General features: G+C 37.5%; 2 protein-coding genes, 1 non-coding gene and 1 pseudogene across 8 annotated transcripts; all 4 read left to right on the top strand.

Annotated features, from left to right (window-relative positions):
* Window positions 1-405: 405 nt before the first annotated feature.
* Window positions 406-477, top strand: TRNAP-UGG. Its single transcript has one exon. It is a non-coding gene; the product is annotated as a tRNA-Pro (tRNA).
* A 197-nt stretch (window positions 478-674) lies between these two features.
* LOC122075846 (50S ribosomal protein L12, chloroplastic-like) lies at window positions 675-1480 on the top strand. Its single transcript, XM_042641016.1, has one exon. It carries the CDS (start codon window positions 751-753, stop codon window positions 1315-1317), a length of 567 nt encoding a protein of 188 aa, XP_042496950.1. The 5' UTR covers window positions 675-750; the 3' UTR covers window positions 1318-1480.
* Window positions 1481-3544: 2064 nt separating this feature from the next.
* On the top strand, window positions 3545-11092 carry LOC122077043. 6 transcript variants are annotated; one of them, XM_042642794.1, is made up of 10 exons: window positions 3545-4156; window positions 4252-4350; window positions 4527-4684; window positions 4788-4972; window positions 5375-5509; window positions 5955-6037; window positions 6502-6595; window positions 6699-6871; window positions 7690-7784; window positions 10618-11092. In XM_042642794.1, the coding sequence occupies exons 1-8, from the start codon at window positions 3897-3899 to the stop codon at window positions 6780-6782; spliced, it is 1098 nt and encodes a 365-aa protein (XP_042498728.1). In that variant the 5' UTR covers window positions 3545-3896; the 3' UTR covers window positions 6783-6871; window positions 7690-7784; window positions 10618-11092. The 6 variants fall into 6 exon arrangements, with proteins under 6 accessions (XP_042498728.1, XP_042498726.1, XP_042498729.1 ...); XM_042642792.1 differs by having other exon boundaries at window positions 10594-11092; XM_042642795.1 differs by lacking the exon at window positions 10618-11092 and adding an exon at window positions 10103-10582.
* Window positions 11093-11838: 746 nt separating this feature from the next.
* LOC122075343 lies at window positions 11839-12612 on the top strand (annotated as a pseudogene).
* The last annotated feature ends 1076 nt before the right edge of the window (window positions 12613-13688 follow it).

Genomic DNA, 13688 nt, shown 5'->3' with positions numbered 1-13688 from the left:
GGGGATTCTCTCCGTTGTTCGATGATTGGGAGCCCCTTGGGGTGTGTGCCAAGGTGCTTTCAGCTATCAGAACATAGAGGATCCATCCAACTTAATGAAATCGACTATATGAATCTGTGCAAAACAAAATAGGGAAAATTGAGGTTCAAACAAAATAGGAGGTAAGAGGAAAAAAACACAACCCACAAATCAAGAGAATCTCAGCTAAATGGGATCAATTACATGGATCTTTGCCCTCTAGTACAAGATACATGGTTATGATGATTAATTATGACCAAAGCTGTATCTTTAGAGACATCCGATAAAATTGGAATGATACAAAGAAGATTATCATGGCCCTATGCAAAAAACCAAAAATTGTATTACCAAGAATACAAAAAAGTTTTATGTTCCTGACATTCAGATGGGCATTTGGTCTAGTGGTATGATTCTCGCTTTGGGTGCGAGAGGTCCCGAGTTCGATTCTCGGAATGCCCCCTTAACCCATCAGTTTCGGATTTTAGAAACTCATTTTTTTTCTGTCTAGAGCCAGTTGTTTGGGTATTCCGGTTTTCCTGCCGAGTCAGGATCTGGCATTTTGATTATTCACAAGGGTCTAATTGTCAATCAAAGTGACAAAGAGAATGGCATTTATGTAAATTCAATCTCCGTCCCAATATGTTGCTATCCCTTATCTCATCCATTGTTCTTGTCTAAAGGTCTCCGTTTCTTCATCTTGTTCGCTCAAGGAAGTAGTGGAGGTAGAGAATCATGGCGTCGACACTCACCACACTAAGCCTTCGTTCGCCGACTTCGACTCCATCCTCTGCGTGTCCTTCCCATTCTTCCACCTCTTTCCCGAAGCAAACCCTAGATTTCCCGATTCGAAGCCCCAAATTGTCCCGCAAAGCCAACTTCCTTCCCCCTATTTGCGCCGTTGCCGTACCAGAGAAAGTAGAGAAGATTGGAAACGAGCTCAAAAACCTAACCCTAGAAGAAGCTCGCAGCCTCGTTGACTGGTTACAGGAAGAGCTCGGTGTCTCCGCTGCTGCCTTCGCACCGGCGGCTGTTGCCGTAGCGCCTGGTGCCGTTGCCGATGCGGGACCAGCCGTCGTTGAGGAGCAAACGGAGTTCGATGTTCTTATCGAGGAAGTGCCGAGTAACGCGAGGATTGCAACGATTAAGGCCGTGAGAGCACTTACGAATCTGGCGTTGAAGGAAGCGAAGGAGTTGATTGAAGGATTACCGAAGAAATTCAAGGAGGGAACCTCAAAGGAAGAGGCAGAGGAAGCCAAGAAGCAGCTCGAAGCAGCGGGGGCAAAGGTATCCATTGTCTAGACTTTAGATAGATGATAGATCGGAAGATGAGGTGAATTCAACAAATGCTTTTGTCCTGTTTATTTCTGTGATAAAATTTAGCTCTTGTTGCGTCTTTTTCATTTGTACAATTAAATCGGTGACTTTTGTCGATAATTTCAAGCAATTTCTTTCCCATTCTCAAGAATCTAAGGTTGTGGATTTTAGTTGCGCATCAAAGTAGCAAACAGAGGTGGATTTGCAGAACTGTAGTAAAGATGAACAGGGTTTAATCCAAACAGAAAAAAGGGAAAAAAAATTGTCCCTTCGATTCATCAGAAACTGAAATGGAATTTAATCAATGCCCAATGCCTTGAAGCAACCATTAATGCAAGGTGAGCTTCAAGAAATCGAGAGCAAATGTCGGCTCTTTAGATCAGTTAACTCCCAAGACTGCAACTAAACTCGGTCGGACTTAAAATACTTGTAGAATCGGGGTTAATTTGAATCGGCTGATTGATCCGAGTTGAATCAACTGATTCCACATCCAAATTTCAAAATCATATATTAATATTTCATAAAAGAAAATCATACATTTCTATTTCATTAAAAAACATAGATTCATAAATTGATTTCCCTTTCCATTGCAAAGTAATCACATTAGCAAATGCTTCCAAAATGCCATCGGAATGCTATATAAATCACAATGCTATTCTGTGCCAAAGAAGAAAATAATCATTGGCATTAATGTTCATACAAAAATTTAGGTTGTGTTTGATATTCATTCTTAGAATGTGGAATGCATTCCTAACATAGAATGAGAATGCTATTTGGAATGAGTTATTCTCGTTCTTACCAGAATGCGTAATGGTTAAATAACGCATTTGAGAACTGGTCGCATTCTTTGTCATCCATAAACGAGAATGCATAACAAACATTCCAAGAATACATACCAAGCATAACCTTAAGACTCAAACCTTCTCTTACGCATACGAATGGCTTCAAGAGATTTTCCTTGGAGACTTGAAACCGTCTCTTATGTTTCTTTTCTGCATATGATGCAAATGGCTTCAAGAGATTTTCCTTTGGAGCTATTGGAGAAAATGACCAAATGGATGCAAGTCTGGAGGCTCGTAGGGAGTACATGGGAATGCAACTCCCATGGGAGGCCATCAAACGTGAAGATTACACACATTGGAGGCCTCTAAGCTTGGTTTGAATATGGCTAGAGCTGCTTGGGATTCATAGTGTGTACTTGAATTCCCAAGCTCTCATTCGCTACTTTGTGAGCAATTCTCCTCAACCACCAATAGAATTGTCAGCTGCTCTTCACAACATCAAACGTATTAAGTTGAGCTTTCAAGATTGTAAGTTCTCTTATACTTGTATTGTTGAAAATCACCATGCTTATGGGATCGCAAAATGGTCACTTACTTACCCTAGCCATGGGTTTTGGGACTCCTCTTATTCGGAGGAGCTAAATTCCCTACGCACATATCCTTTTGCCCCAACGTGAATGCTTTGGCTGAGGCTTGTATACAAGTTTAATTCCCTGCCTCGCTCTTGGGTGACCAGCTGAAGCACTTCTTTCTTGATCCCTTCCCTAGCCTTTTGGCGCCTAATTCTCGGATCTGGCTCTTCTTCTTAGCGGTGATTTCTTAGGTCGGTTTATAGTCACTTGGGTGAGCGTTCACGTGCCCAGACAATGATCCAACGCTTGGAGAGAGGCGTGGAGAACTAGACATTGACAAATGCGTCGAGAAAGAGGCGTAAAAAACCATTGGATCATTGCCTGGACACATGTCACTTGCCCAAAAAATTATGGGCAAGACCTGGGTGATCACCGCTTAGGAAAGGGCCACTATAATGGTCGTGTTTTTATATAATAATACAACAATAACAAAGCCTTTTCCCATCTTAGTGGGGTCGGTTACATGGATCTGCGACTGGTCGAGATAAACAGAAAAGGAAAGAGAAGGGGAAAAGAAAAAGAAAAGAAAAATAACAACACAACACCTCGGGGATATCTCACTTAAATACGATCAACAAGTTGGATCCTTGTCTTCCAAACAATTCTATTAGATATCATACTTGGATCAGGCCTAGCTTTTGCATGCTTTTTTAACTGATCAATAGTGGTTAACTGTCCCTAACTCTTTTAATTCATTCCATCTAAGTCTACGGTATTTATCATTCGGGTGTCTTTACTCCCACACACGGAAGGGATAAGGGGGTTCCACCAAAAAATAAATAAATAAAAAATGAAGTCTTATGGTGGGAATGATGAGGAGTGGAGGAACTGAATACACACTCGTGTGACATGTTTCTCGTCCAGTTTGAAACTAATGATCCCCGTTGGTTGTTAAGAATCGGCAGGAATCGAAGAAAAACCTAGAAACCCTAATTTGATTCGGCTGGTATAGGGATCAGCCTCGATCGATTTCGTTCGATTTCGCGTTGCTTCTTCGGAAGTTTGAGCTTCGAATTGGTGGACTACTGCTTCGAATCGAAGAGCACCACCACCTCTTCGATCGTTGAACGCTTCGCACTGAATGCCAGACATGATAAATACTGTAGATGATACAGTGCGTGGTCGTTGAACGGTTGGAGTGTATCTGTCAATGGCTTTATTTCTATCTCTATTCTCGCGGAGATGGGCCATTTCATCGTCTCTTTTAATACGATTACGATCTCGAACTTTTAGATCAAAGGCGGCACTGGATGCCTTGTCAAAAGCTTCTGAAGAAAATATCCCCAACCTTGTGCTATACAACTACCCATCTTTCTCGGGAGCATTTGGAGCTCTTTTCGCTCGGCTCTACCATTTACATTTCAATTTACCTTGTCTCATCTTGCCCTTTTCATCCGTCGAGCCTCTCAGGTTTGGTAGAATATTACTTCATCTTCCATCTTTGTTAGTAATTTTTCAAATGTTTTCGACTCTATTAGGTTTCTCTATTTTGTTGTTCATCTTAGGGTTGAAGATTTACATATCGAAGGCATCCAGACGTGTTATCTCATGGACTTTGTTGGACCTAAGGAATTTGCAATGGAGCTTTCACGATTCATGGGCCGGTAAGCTTATATCTCGTTTTCCTGTCTTCCATTTATTTGAAATAACCTAATTTTTTTTGATAAATTAATTAGGTTTGTAGATTCATGTAGATAAAGAGTTACTTTTGATGTTCTCTATCTCAAATGTAAGGCTACTGGGTAGGTTAGCTTATTTGACTAAAGCTTGGTTCAATCAGGGTGATAGCCTTTGATCACCGTAATTCCACATTGGCAAAGATGTCCCCAGCAGAAGATTGTCCTACAAATTTAACATTTTATATTGACGTCGAGAAAAGTAGCTCGACTGCTGCCTATGATTACTTTGCTAATAAATACGAAGAACGGAAATCTGCAGGTGTAAGTAGAATTAGTTATTCTGGTTTAGTCCTTGGTTGCTACTTTTTTCTTTTAATGGCTTATTAATTATATACACAAGACTTCCTTCTTGTTTTGTTTAGAACAGCGGGAGGTTCCAAGCTTACTAAACCGTGAAGACAGAGAGTGTCTAGCAATGGTCCTCAAATACATTGAAGATGGAGATCTTCGCAGATGGAGCTTACTTGACATCAAAGCATTTAATATTGGACTAAGTGAACTGCGTTCAAAGCTGAATTGCCTCACTAATCCGTATGTGTTTGATCAGGTTCGTTATTGTTCAAGGATTTTGTTACATTCGTTGCTAATGCTGGTTTTTCCTGCTGCCCTGACTTGCATTGGAATGAGCCAAGGGAGGTGAAGGATCTTCTTTTATTGGAGGAAGTGGGGTCTTTTGGATATAGAATTAATGAAATCTTGTTGAAAATTTTACATGTGCAATTTTTTGAGATAGTTAGAAACAACACAAAATAACCATAGTTAGAAAATTTTACGTGTGCCATTTTTCTCTTTTCATTGTCTCGTGATCGTCACATGGAGGTTAATTAGTATGAACTGTCACTTTATTGCTAGTTTTCCTTCCTTTGTTAGCATTATCTTGGTAGTTCAATTTCTGTAGTCATAATTTATTATCATTCTTTAACTGGCTTCAAGCTGTGCTTGGATGCAGTTACTGGAGATCAGTTCTATGGATTTAATTGCAAAGGGAAATTCTTATATTTCTGCTCGCCAGAATGCTGCAAATAAGTTGCTGGATAAAGCTTTCAAGGTTCGATTGGGGAAAGGATTCTATGGAGAGTGTCTGGTATAATTGAGTCTCTCACATTTAACTTGCAGATTTCATTACTTATTAACATCTGGTGTCTAGTCAATCGATGAATTTAAGGTGGTGACTAGTGTATCAACCTGGCATTTTAATACATGTACTGATTGGATCATGGACTGGATTGCTGGTCTTAACCTGTTGACTGATGAGAGACAACTATTTGTTCACTGTTTCGGATATGCTTTTAAATGGAAGTAGAAATGCACTACTGTATTTATTGCTGTAGCTCTTTAATTGTCGCTTTTGCTTCCTTTAGGGCACATACAGAAAGAATATAAAAATTCTATCCTCATTAGATATCATTAATACTGCATGGTTCATATTTTTTATTTTTATTATTATGTTGGAAAGTTCTGAGCAAGCTTGATCGGGTTTTTGTGGTTGTTAGGGAATTAGAGCTGATGGAAATTCTGATGGTTATTAGGGAATTAGAGCTGATGGAAATTCTGACTTAAGTGATGAGATTGGCAAGGAACTTAGTGTGAGGAGTGCTGCAGCTGGTTTAAGGTGATTTGTCTTAGCAATGTTTTTTTGGACCGAACAGTCCTAACTTTCTTTCATGTTATGAATTTTTTCTTCTTTTTTTTTTTTTGTTGGGGGGGGGGGTTGCATCCAAACTACTGAAATGTTGGGTTCGAGACCAAACCATAACTTGCATATGCAATGTGGACCATCAAGTTTTACCAGATGGTGTTTACATGAGACTGATATTTGATGATTCTTTTTATGTAAAGGAGAGAGCTAGTGGACAATGGAAACACTCACCTCTATTGTGTTCTAGCTTAACGACCTCAGTCTCAGTTCCACCTCTCTTCTTCTTCTTCCTCTTCTTTTCTTCATTACTGATTCATTAAGCTTTGATGTTATTACACTTTTGAAATGGAAAACGCAGCGTACATGGCATCCAGATTTTGTTATACTTTCTAGATAGTAAATGACATCATTGTCAAAATACTTGGTTGTGATGGCAGGCCCATAGGTGCTGTTGTTTACATGCAACGGACCAATCTTAAAATGTCCTTGAGGAGTATGGATACTACTACTGATACCTCTGAAGTTGCAAAGGTATGTATCCTTGTGCAGCTTGTATATATGTATCTGCTTTACGTTTTTGTATTTTGATCTGGAATTTCTTACTGTTGTTTACTTTGCATCTATAAATATGAAGGCATATGGTGGAGGCGGCTCTAGGAGTTCTAGCTCCTTTATAATAAGGATGGATGAATACAACCAATGGATTTCAGTGAACTAATCATGAAAATATCAGCTGTTGGACCATCCTTGAAAGGAGTTGCTTGCATCTGATAACATCTATTAATTTGATAAATGCAAGAGGGAGAGGTGAAGTTTTCAAACACTATGCATGTAGAAACCTAGTGGTCTTGCTCCAACCTTAACTTGTACTGAACCTATCTATGCTATGGTAATATGAAGGAAATCAATCATCTAGTGACTGACAGCGTCTTCAGTTGAGATTGTTTTGTTATCCCAGATGCTATCTTCTCTCTAAACATGTGCAACTGAATGCATACATACCTCAAAACATAGCCACTTTGTTAGCCCCATTGCAATAAATATTTTCAAACATTAGTGCAATAGTACTTCATACGTCAAGAGCTCTTGTCCATGCCTTACTCATCTTTGAGCATGAAAATTACGATGAAAAGCAAACCTGAATTTATCTATGTTCTCTTCAGATTTGTTCCAGACATGGAACAAACACAATAATGACCTTTATTTATATCTCCTTTGCTTCTAATTCCATATTATTATTATTTGGATATCTATTTGAAAATATAATAAAACTTTCCATTACTCCTGAATTTGCTTGCAATTTTCTATTTTTTTATAAATAAATAATAGTTGTCAAGGCCTTGCCTAGGTCCTCTAACTGTCAAAAAAATTTTTTTTATAAATAAATAATTTCATTGAAATAATAATATTTTGAGTGACCAATTTAGTTTCTTTATAATAATTAAAATTTGTTTGCTTCATTATTATTAGTTTTAAGAGGCATGCTTGGATGTAAATCTAATTGTTAATATATACATTGACACTGCCCTTCCTCAAAGTATAGGTCAAAGCTATCCCTATCATAAATGAAGATTTGACAAATCCTGCATAAATCCAATATCTTCTACTCTTTTCACAATATGCAGGTCCTTAGTCATGAAGTACAAGAATGGAAAGAGGGATGCAATTTGCAAAGCATGCATAAGGAGCAAAGCCACCCTTTTGGTGCCTCCTTCATACGGTCTGTCCTACAACCTGTGCAATTCTCATAGTAGACCTTCTTCAGTAACAGTTTGTTAATGTATATTGACGCTGCCCTTCCCTAAGAGTTCGAACTGTTAGGGAAGGGCAATGTCAATGTATACATTAACATGGCAACAAGTCGATATGGTTGAAAACCTATAATAGTGATTGGGACAATTTATGTACTTATATTCAACACGTTCTTTGGTCTTTGTACAAATATTAGATGACACTTTCTATAAGGTTTTTCTTGGAGGTTTCAATTGCATACTTGATTCAATAAGACATATGCTGTTGAAATTTGTTTAAATAAGTATCGTGGTTTGGGATAATTGGTCATCTATACATCAAGAGGCCTATGATTGGTTATTGGGAAAGGTATTAGGACTAAGCTCTAATTTCCCTTCCTTTGCAACTCCTCCGGAGCCTCACGAACCCATCAACTCGTCGGCTGCTTTGACAAATTTGGTTTAGAGTTCAAAAGTATTTTTCCTTCAAGTTCTGCTTAGTTTGACTTGGCCAACTCACCTTCCTTCGTGACCTTGATTGTTGGCTCGCTTTGCTTTTCAATTGAACCTCGTTGTTCTCCCACCCTAGCAACACGTTCTACTTGTGATCTTTGATGCAGTGGATGATTTTGAAGAGGGGAGAACAAACAGTCACATTTATCAAAATCCTCCACTACATCCTTACCAGCTTACCCTTGGCCAATCACCTAATGGATCTCCACTGAGTTTCACCCAAGCTTCATCCTAGTCATGTATAGAACATCCAAGTTTGGGACTATAAGCAATGACAATTACCCTACAAATACTCACTTTCGCTATGGTTCAAGTGGGTTTCTTTTTACTAAGCCACTGCCTATGGGTAGCTGACTTATTCTTCCACATGAGAGTGGTAACTCAAAAGTTCTTGGGGTTTGTTATTTATTACAAAAGATGGAGTCAGAGCGTACTCAGCCAAAACTTAAGTCATCCTTCAAAATAAAACCACCAATTAACATCCGAGTTATAACCGTTCGAGTTTTTAGATTATATATGCAAGAACTTCTCTGTAGGCTGTGCAATATGACCTCCAATAGCTGGATGAATGATCAGTCATATGCCTCTCTACTGATTGTCCCAAAGCACGATATTCATCTTGACAAATTCATATGCCCTTATTGAGCCAAGTATGCAATTGAAACTCCAAGAATAAACCTGGTAGAAAGTGCCATCCAATAATTTGTATTAAGGCCAAAGAGTGTGTTGAATATAAGTACAGAAATTGTTCTAATTATTATTATAGGTTTTTTGCCATATCAATTGACCGCCATGTTAATGTATACATTAACTCTATTCATATTGAGAGTCATTTTATTGTTGTCTTTCTGCAAGTTAATGTATTCCTTTTTGTTTTGTAGAGATATTGAAAATGATATTTATACATTACATGCTATTTTAAATATTTTTCACGATATTTCTGGACAGTGGATCAATTTTAAAAATGGTGGTCTGATGTATAGTAGTAGTGTTGGAGGGGAGAATTGAAGATATGTAGTTTGGGAGTTAGTCCAATTGAAGATAATGCTATGTAACTTCTTGGGTAGGAATAAATCTCAGGCTTGGAAAGGGTTACTGCTATGAGGAAATTTTTTTAGTTAATTGGAAAATAACATTGCTTTCACTTGTAGCTATAGCTGTTTTGAGTTAAATCCCAATATTGGATTCTTGTTTTCTAATTTCCCAATAAGCTATGTTCAAAATTGGATTCTATCAACTCTAGGTTTTTGGAAAGCTGTGGAAGGGGATAAGCAGAAACAGTATTCAGTCAGTTGGACTAGAGTTTGTAAATCCAAATCCTAGAGGGTTGGGGTTTAGGCTCCTTTCAGTTCACAATAAGGCATTAATACTTAAACTGGCATGGAGAGTTTTGACCCACCCTCATCAACTTTGGGTGAAGATGCTGAAGGGGTAGTATTTTAATGAAATTTCTTTACTACATCCTTCAGTCGAATCCGGAAAGGGATCTACTATATGGAGTAGCATTACCAAAGTGTTACCATATCTTTGCAAATTAGCTTATAGAGAGGTAGGCGATGGTAATACATACTTCTATATGGAATGATCCTTGAATACCTTTTCTGGATAGTTAAAGGATTCTCTCGACTATCTTTATCAGCCCTATTTTATTCTTAATGTTAAATGAGTTAATTTAGAATGGTATTTGGAACACAAGTTTGATCCATGACTTGTTCCCTACCAATGCTGCTAATGCAATTCTTTGGATCTTGTCATGTGCATCTCTTTTGGGGGACTTTCGGTTTTGCTCCTTTAGTAAATCTGGGAAATATTCTACTTCAAGTAGTTGTTATATGGTTTACTCTTCTCGCTGTAACCAGATGGATAATGTTAGTTTTCCTAAGAAAGTTGTGGAATTTTATGTGGCATCTATTCTGTCTTTTTTATATGGAAAGTATCAATAGAGTAAACTGACGTCTTTTTATGGAAATCGACTGTATTTGTAAGTCCTCCCAAAAAAAAAAAATACGAAACATTGACCACATCAATGTTATGGTCCAACACGTTCTGCATGAACCTTAAAACTATGATATTATGTAATTATATATATTGAAAGTGTGTAAAGAAAGAATTTTACTTACAGAACAGTTTTCGATATAGTTTTTTGTTAGAAATTATTTCTTGCCACTGTTTTGCATTACCAGTGCAATTGATTATAAAGCATTTACAATACAATTTCTGGGAATGTTTAATTTTTCGTTCAAATGCTCCAAATAACACTATCTTTTGTCGACATCTCAAAAAAAGGATGAAAGAACAATTTTCTTTCAGGCGCTCCAAATAACACAAGATTCGCTGTCACTCACTGGGGTATGCGCAAGAATGTGTGCCATTTTTTTAAAAGCTAGGGCTTGCAACAAGCATTGCAGGAGTGAAAACCCAAGGGCGGGCACATGTTGTGGCATAGATGAACTCTCAAGAGGTGGTGAACCTATTGATGAGAGGAACAACTAAAAGGTGGCCATTGGCGAATTATAACTTTGTTTTGTGACATTTTGGAACTAATGAAAACATTTGGTTTATATGTATTATTAAAAAAGAAAGAAGAAAGGCAAGTAATGTCTTTCGGTTACAGGTTGTCTAGAGTTCATCATCGACTCTCATATAACAGTAAGGGATAATGTGGAGAGTTTTTTGTTTAATAACTTGACCTTTCCACCTATAGGGAGCTTTAGACAAGTTTCTTTGAAGTGGATACCTAAATGCCCAGTTTGGCTCGTAATAATCTTAATCTATCTTAACTGTATGTACTTGTTAAAAATTAAGATGGTGCATAGTAATGGTTAGAGTACTGTTTTCCCTATCTTATCGGTTTGTACTTGTTAAAAATTAGGACAGTGCATAATAATTGCTAGAGTACAATAAACATGCATGAATATACAGGGGATCCATTCTGATATATGATTTGAAATCTCCATTATCGATCCATAAGCCTATCTTTTCAATCCCCAACGCTGAAACCCCTTGTAGGTCTTGCCAAAATGCTCTTGACTATGCTCTTGTAAGCATCTCGCATTTCCAAAATCCATATAACTCCAAATAAAGTTATTATAGAAAATTATAGACCCCCAACAAGCCATTCCTAATTTCTTCTTGTGATAAAAAGTAGCACCAAATAAAGGTAATTTGTGTTAACCCTTGAAAAATACCAATATTATAGGAACATCCTATCGCTTTCACCAAATTTGACTCATACCCTTTGTCATCATTATTATAAAATATATCAAAAATATTAATATCAGTAGTTCTTTTTTTTTTTAAATACCATTTTACCCCTAAAAATAATGAAAAATAATGAAATACTAAAATCACTCCCATTACTTGTAGTTCCCAAATTGATTTCATCACAACCCTTCCGGTGACGGCGACTACGGCTGAAAAACGTGCCTCAGGGCTTTTTAGATCGGCGGTTACGGACCCCTTTCGGCGACGGAGACTACGGCGGCTGTGAAAATACAGTCGCCATTTCTTGTTATTGAAAATACAGAGAAAATGGTAGCACCTTGTGTTCCCTCCATTTCTTCAGTTTGCATCCATCGTTTCTCTGCAACATATTCCATGGCCATGGCGGTTTGTTCACTCACATCTCCAAAAACCAAGTCTCTTTCTCTTTGTTGAAAATAACCAGAAGCTTCAGTTTCATTTCGCTTCCCACCGTGAGAAAACCATCCAGAAATTCATTTCAAGGTGCGTCCTTCATTCATTTATCCATCTTCTTCTTGTGCTTTCATCTCCTTTAATTCCTTGGGAGATTTTATTTTATTTTATTCAAATTTTTTAAGGTTATCTTATCGATTTTGTTTGATGGGTATTCCAGTAGTTTTGCTGTTTTGGTAGATCAAAGGAGGGAAGGGATTGGAAAAGGGAGGAGCAAAGAGGCATAGTAAGGTATTTGAGAGATAATATTTAGGGCATCATTAACCCAGCAATTCGTCGTCTCGCGAGGCGTGGAGGTGTCAAGCGTATTAGTGGATTGATCTATGAATAAACCAGAGGAGTTCTTAAGATCTTCCTCGAGAACGTTATACATGATGCGATTACTTACACGGAGCACGCTTGCAGGAAGATCGTGACCATTACGGATGTGATTTATGCTCTTAAGAGGCAAGGTAGGACTCTTTATGGGTTTGGAGGTTAGGGTTAGGGACTGTTTTGTTGTCTCAATGAGTTTTAATGGTTTTGGGTAGAAGAAAGTGGCGCAAGTCAATGTGGATTTAATTGAAGAATCTGTATTCGTTGAGTTTTGTCTCAAAGTCTTTTCATCTATGGAAGAAACCATAGTTTTGCAGCTCGAGAAGCTGTGGTTTGTATTCGTTGAGTTTTGATCTACCAAAACCAGCAAAACTCTGGTTTTGATCTATGGAAGAATTTGTATTCGTCTCTGATTTTGCTGGTTTTGTCTTAATGAGTTTTGCTGGTTTTGATTTAGGAGAAAGTGTAATCGATGGAAGATTAGCAAGATGGTTTATTCTCTTTCAACAAAAAAAAAAAATGCAAAGTGAAGGGCGGTTACAATGTTGGAGGCAGCTGAAAGGCGGTGGACGTTATCTTCACAAGTGAAGTATAGATAATGTAATTCAAATTTAAAGATGCAAGTAGAGAGAAAAGGATAGAATGAGATAATGAAATGGTATACAGGTGAAAAGGGGGGTATTTTTGGAATAATAAGATAAGGGTGTTTTACTCATAAAGGTTATAAGTGTCATTTCATAACATCACTTAACAGTAACTGACGGTAAGAGGTCTGAGTTTAATTTGGTGAAAGAGATGGGATGTTAATATAAAACAGAAGAGGAAGTTGCAAATGCATTACTAATTAACTAGAGGACTGAGTTTTGCCAAAGTGAGTTTTTCTAAAACCACGTTGAATGGATTTCTATACCATGGTCCATCACCACCATGTAAAATAAGGGGGGAGAGATAGGTGGGGAGTGATGGGAGTCGTATCTGGACCTTTCAGCTACCTGTGAAGGAAAACTTTATTTTTAAATAAATATTGTTACGACATCATTTGACATTGTTGATAATGAGATCTGATAGGGCTTGTGGTTAGTGAAACGTTCCCTTGATCAATAAATACTTTGCATGCAAAATAAATTCCGAAAAAACACAAGAAAAAAAAAAAAAAAAAAAAAAAGGTGTCAGTATGATTCCTCAGCTTGTTTATAAAATATGTAGATCTTTTTTTTTTCTTTTTTGGTAAAAATTGCATATCGGAACCAAATTAAGATATGGAGATTGAAGACAATCATTTTTAAATTGGAATTTCTTCAACTAAAACCTTCTATAAAATAACATTTTAAATTTTGATGTAACTCCAAGTCTCCAAATATATTTCCATA

Source organism: Macadamia integrifolia, chromosome 4, assembly GCF_013358625.1.
Source record: "Macadamia integrifolia cultivar HAES 741 chromosome 4, SCU_Mint_v3, whole genome shotgun sequence".
Lineage (NCBI taxonomy): Eukaryota > Viridiplantae > Streptophyta > Magnoliopsida > Proteales > Proteaceae > Macadamia > Macadamia integrifolia.
This window is presented reverse-complemented; position numbering and strand designations above follow the sequence as displayed.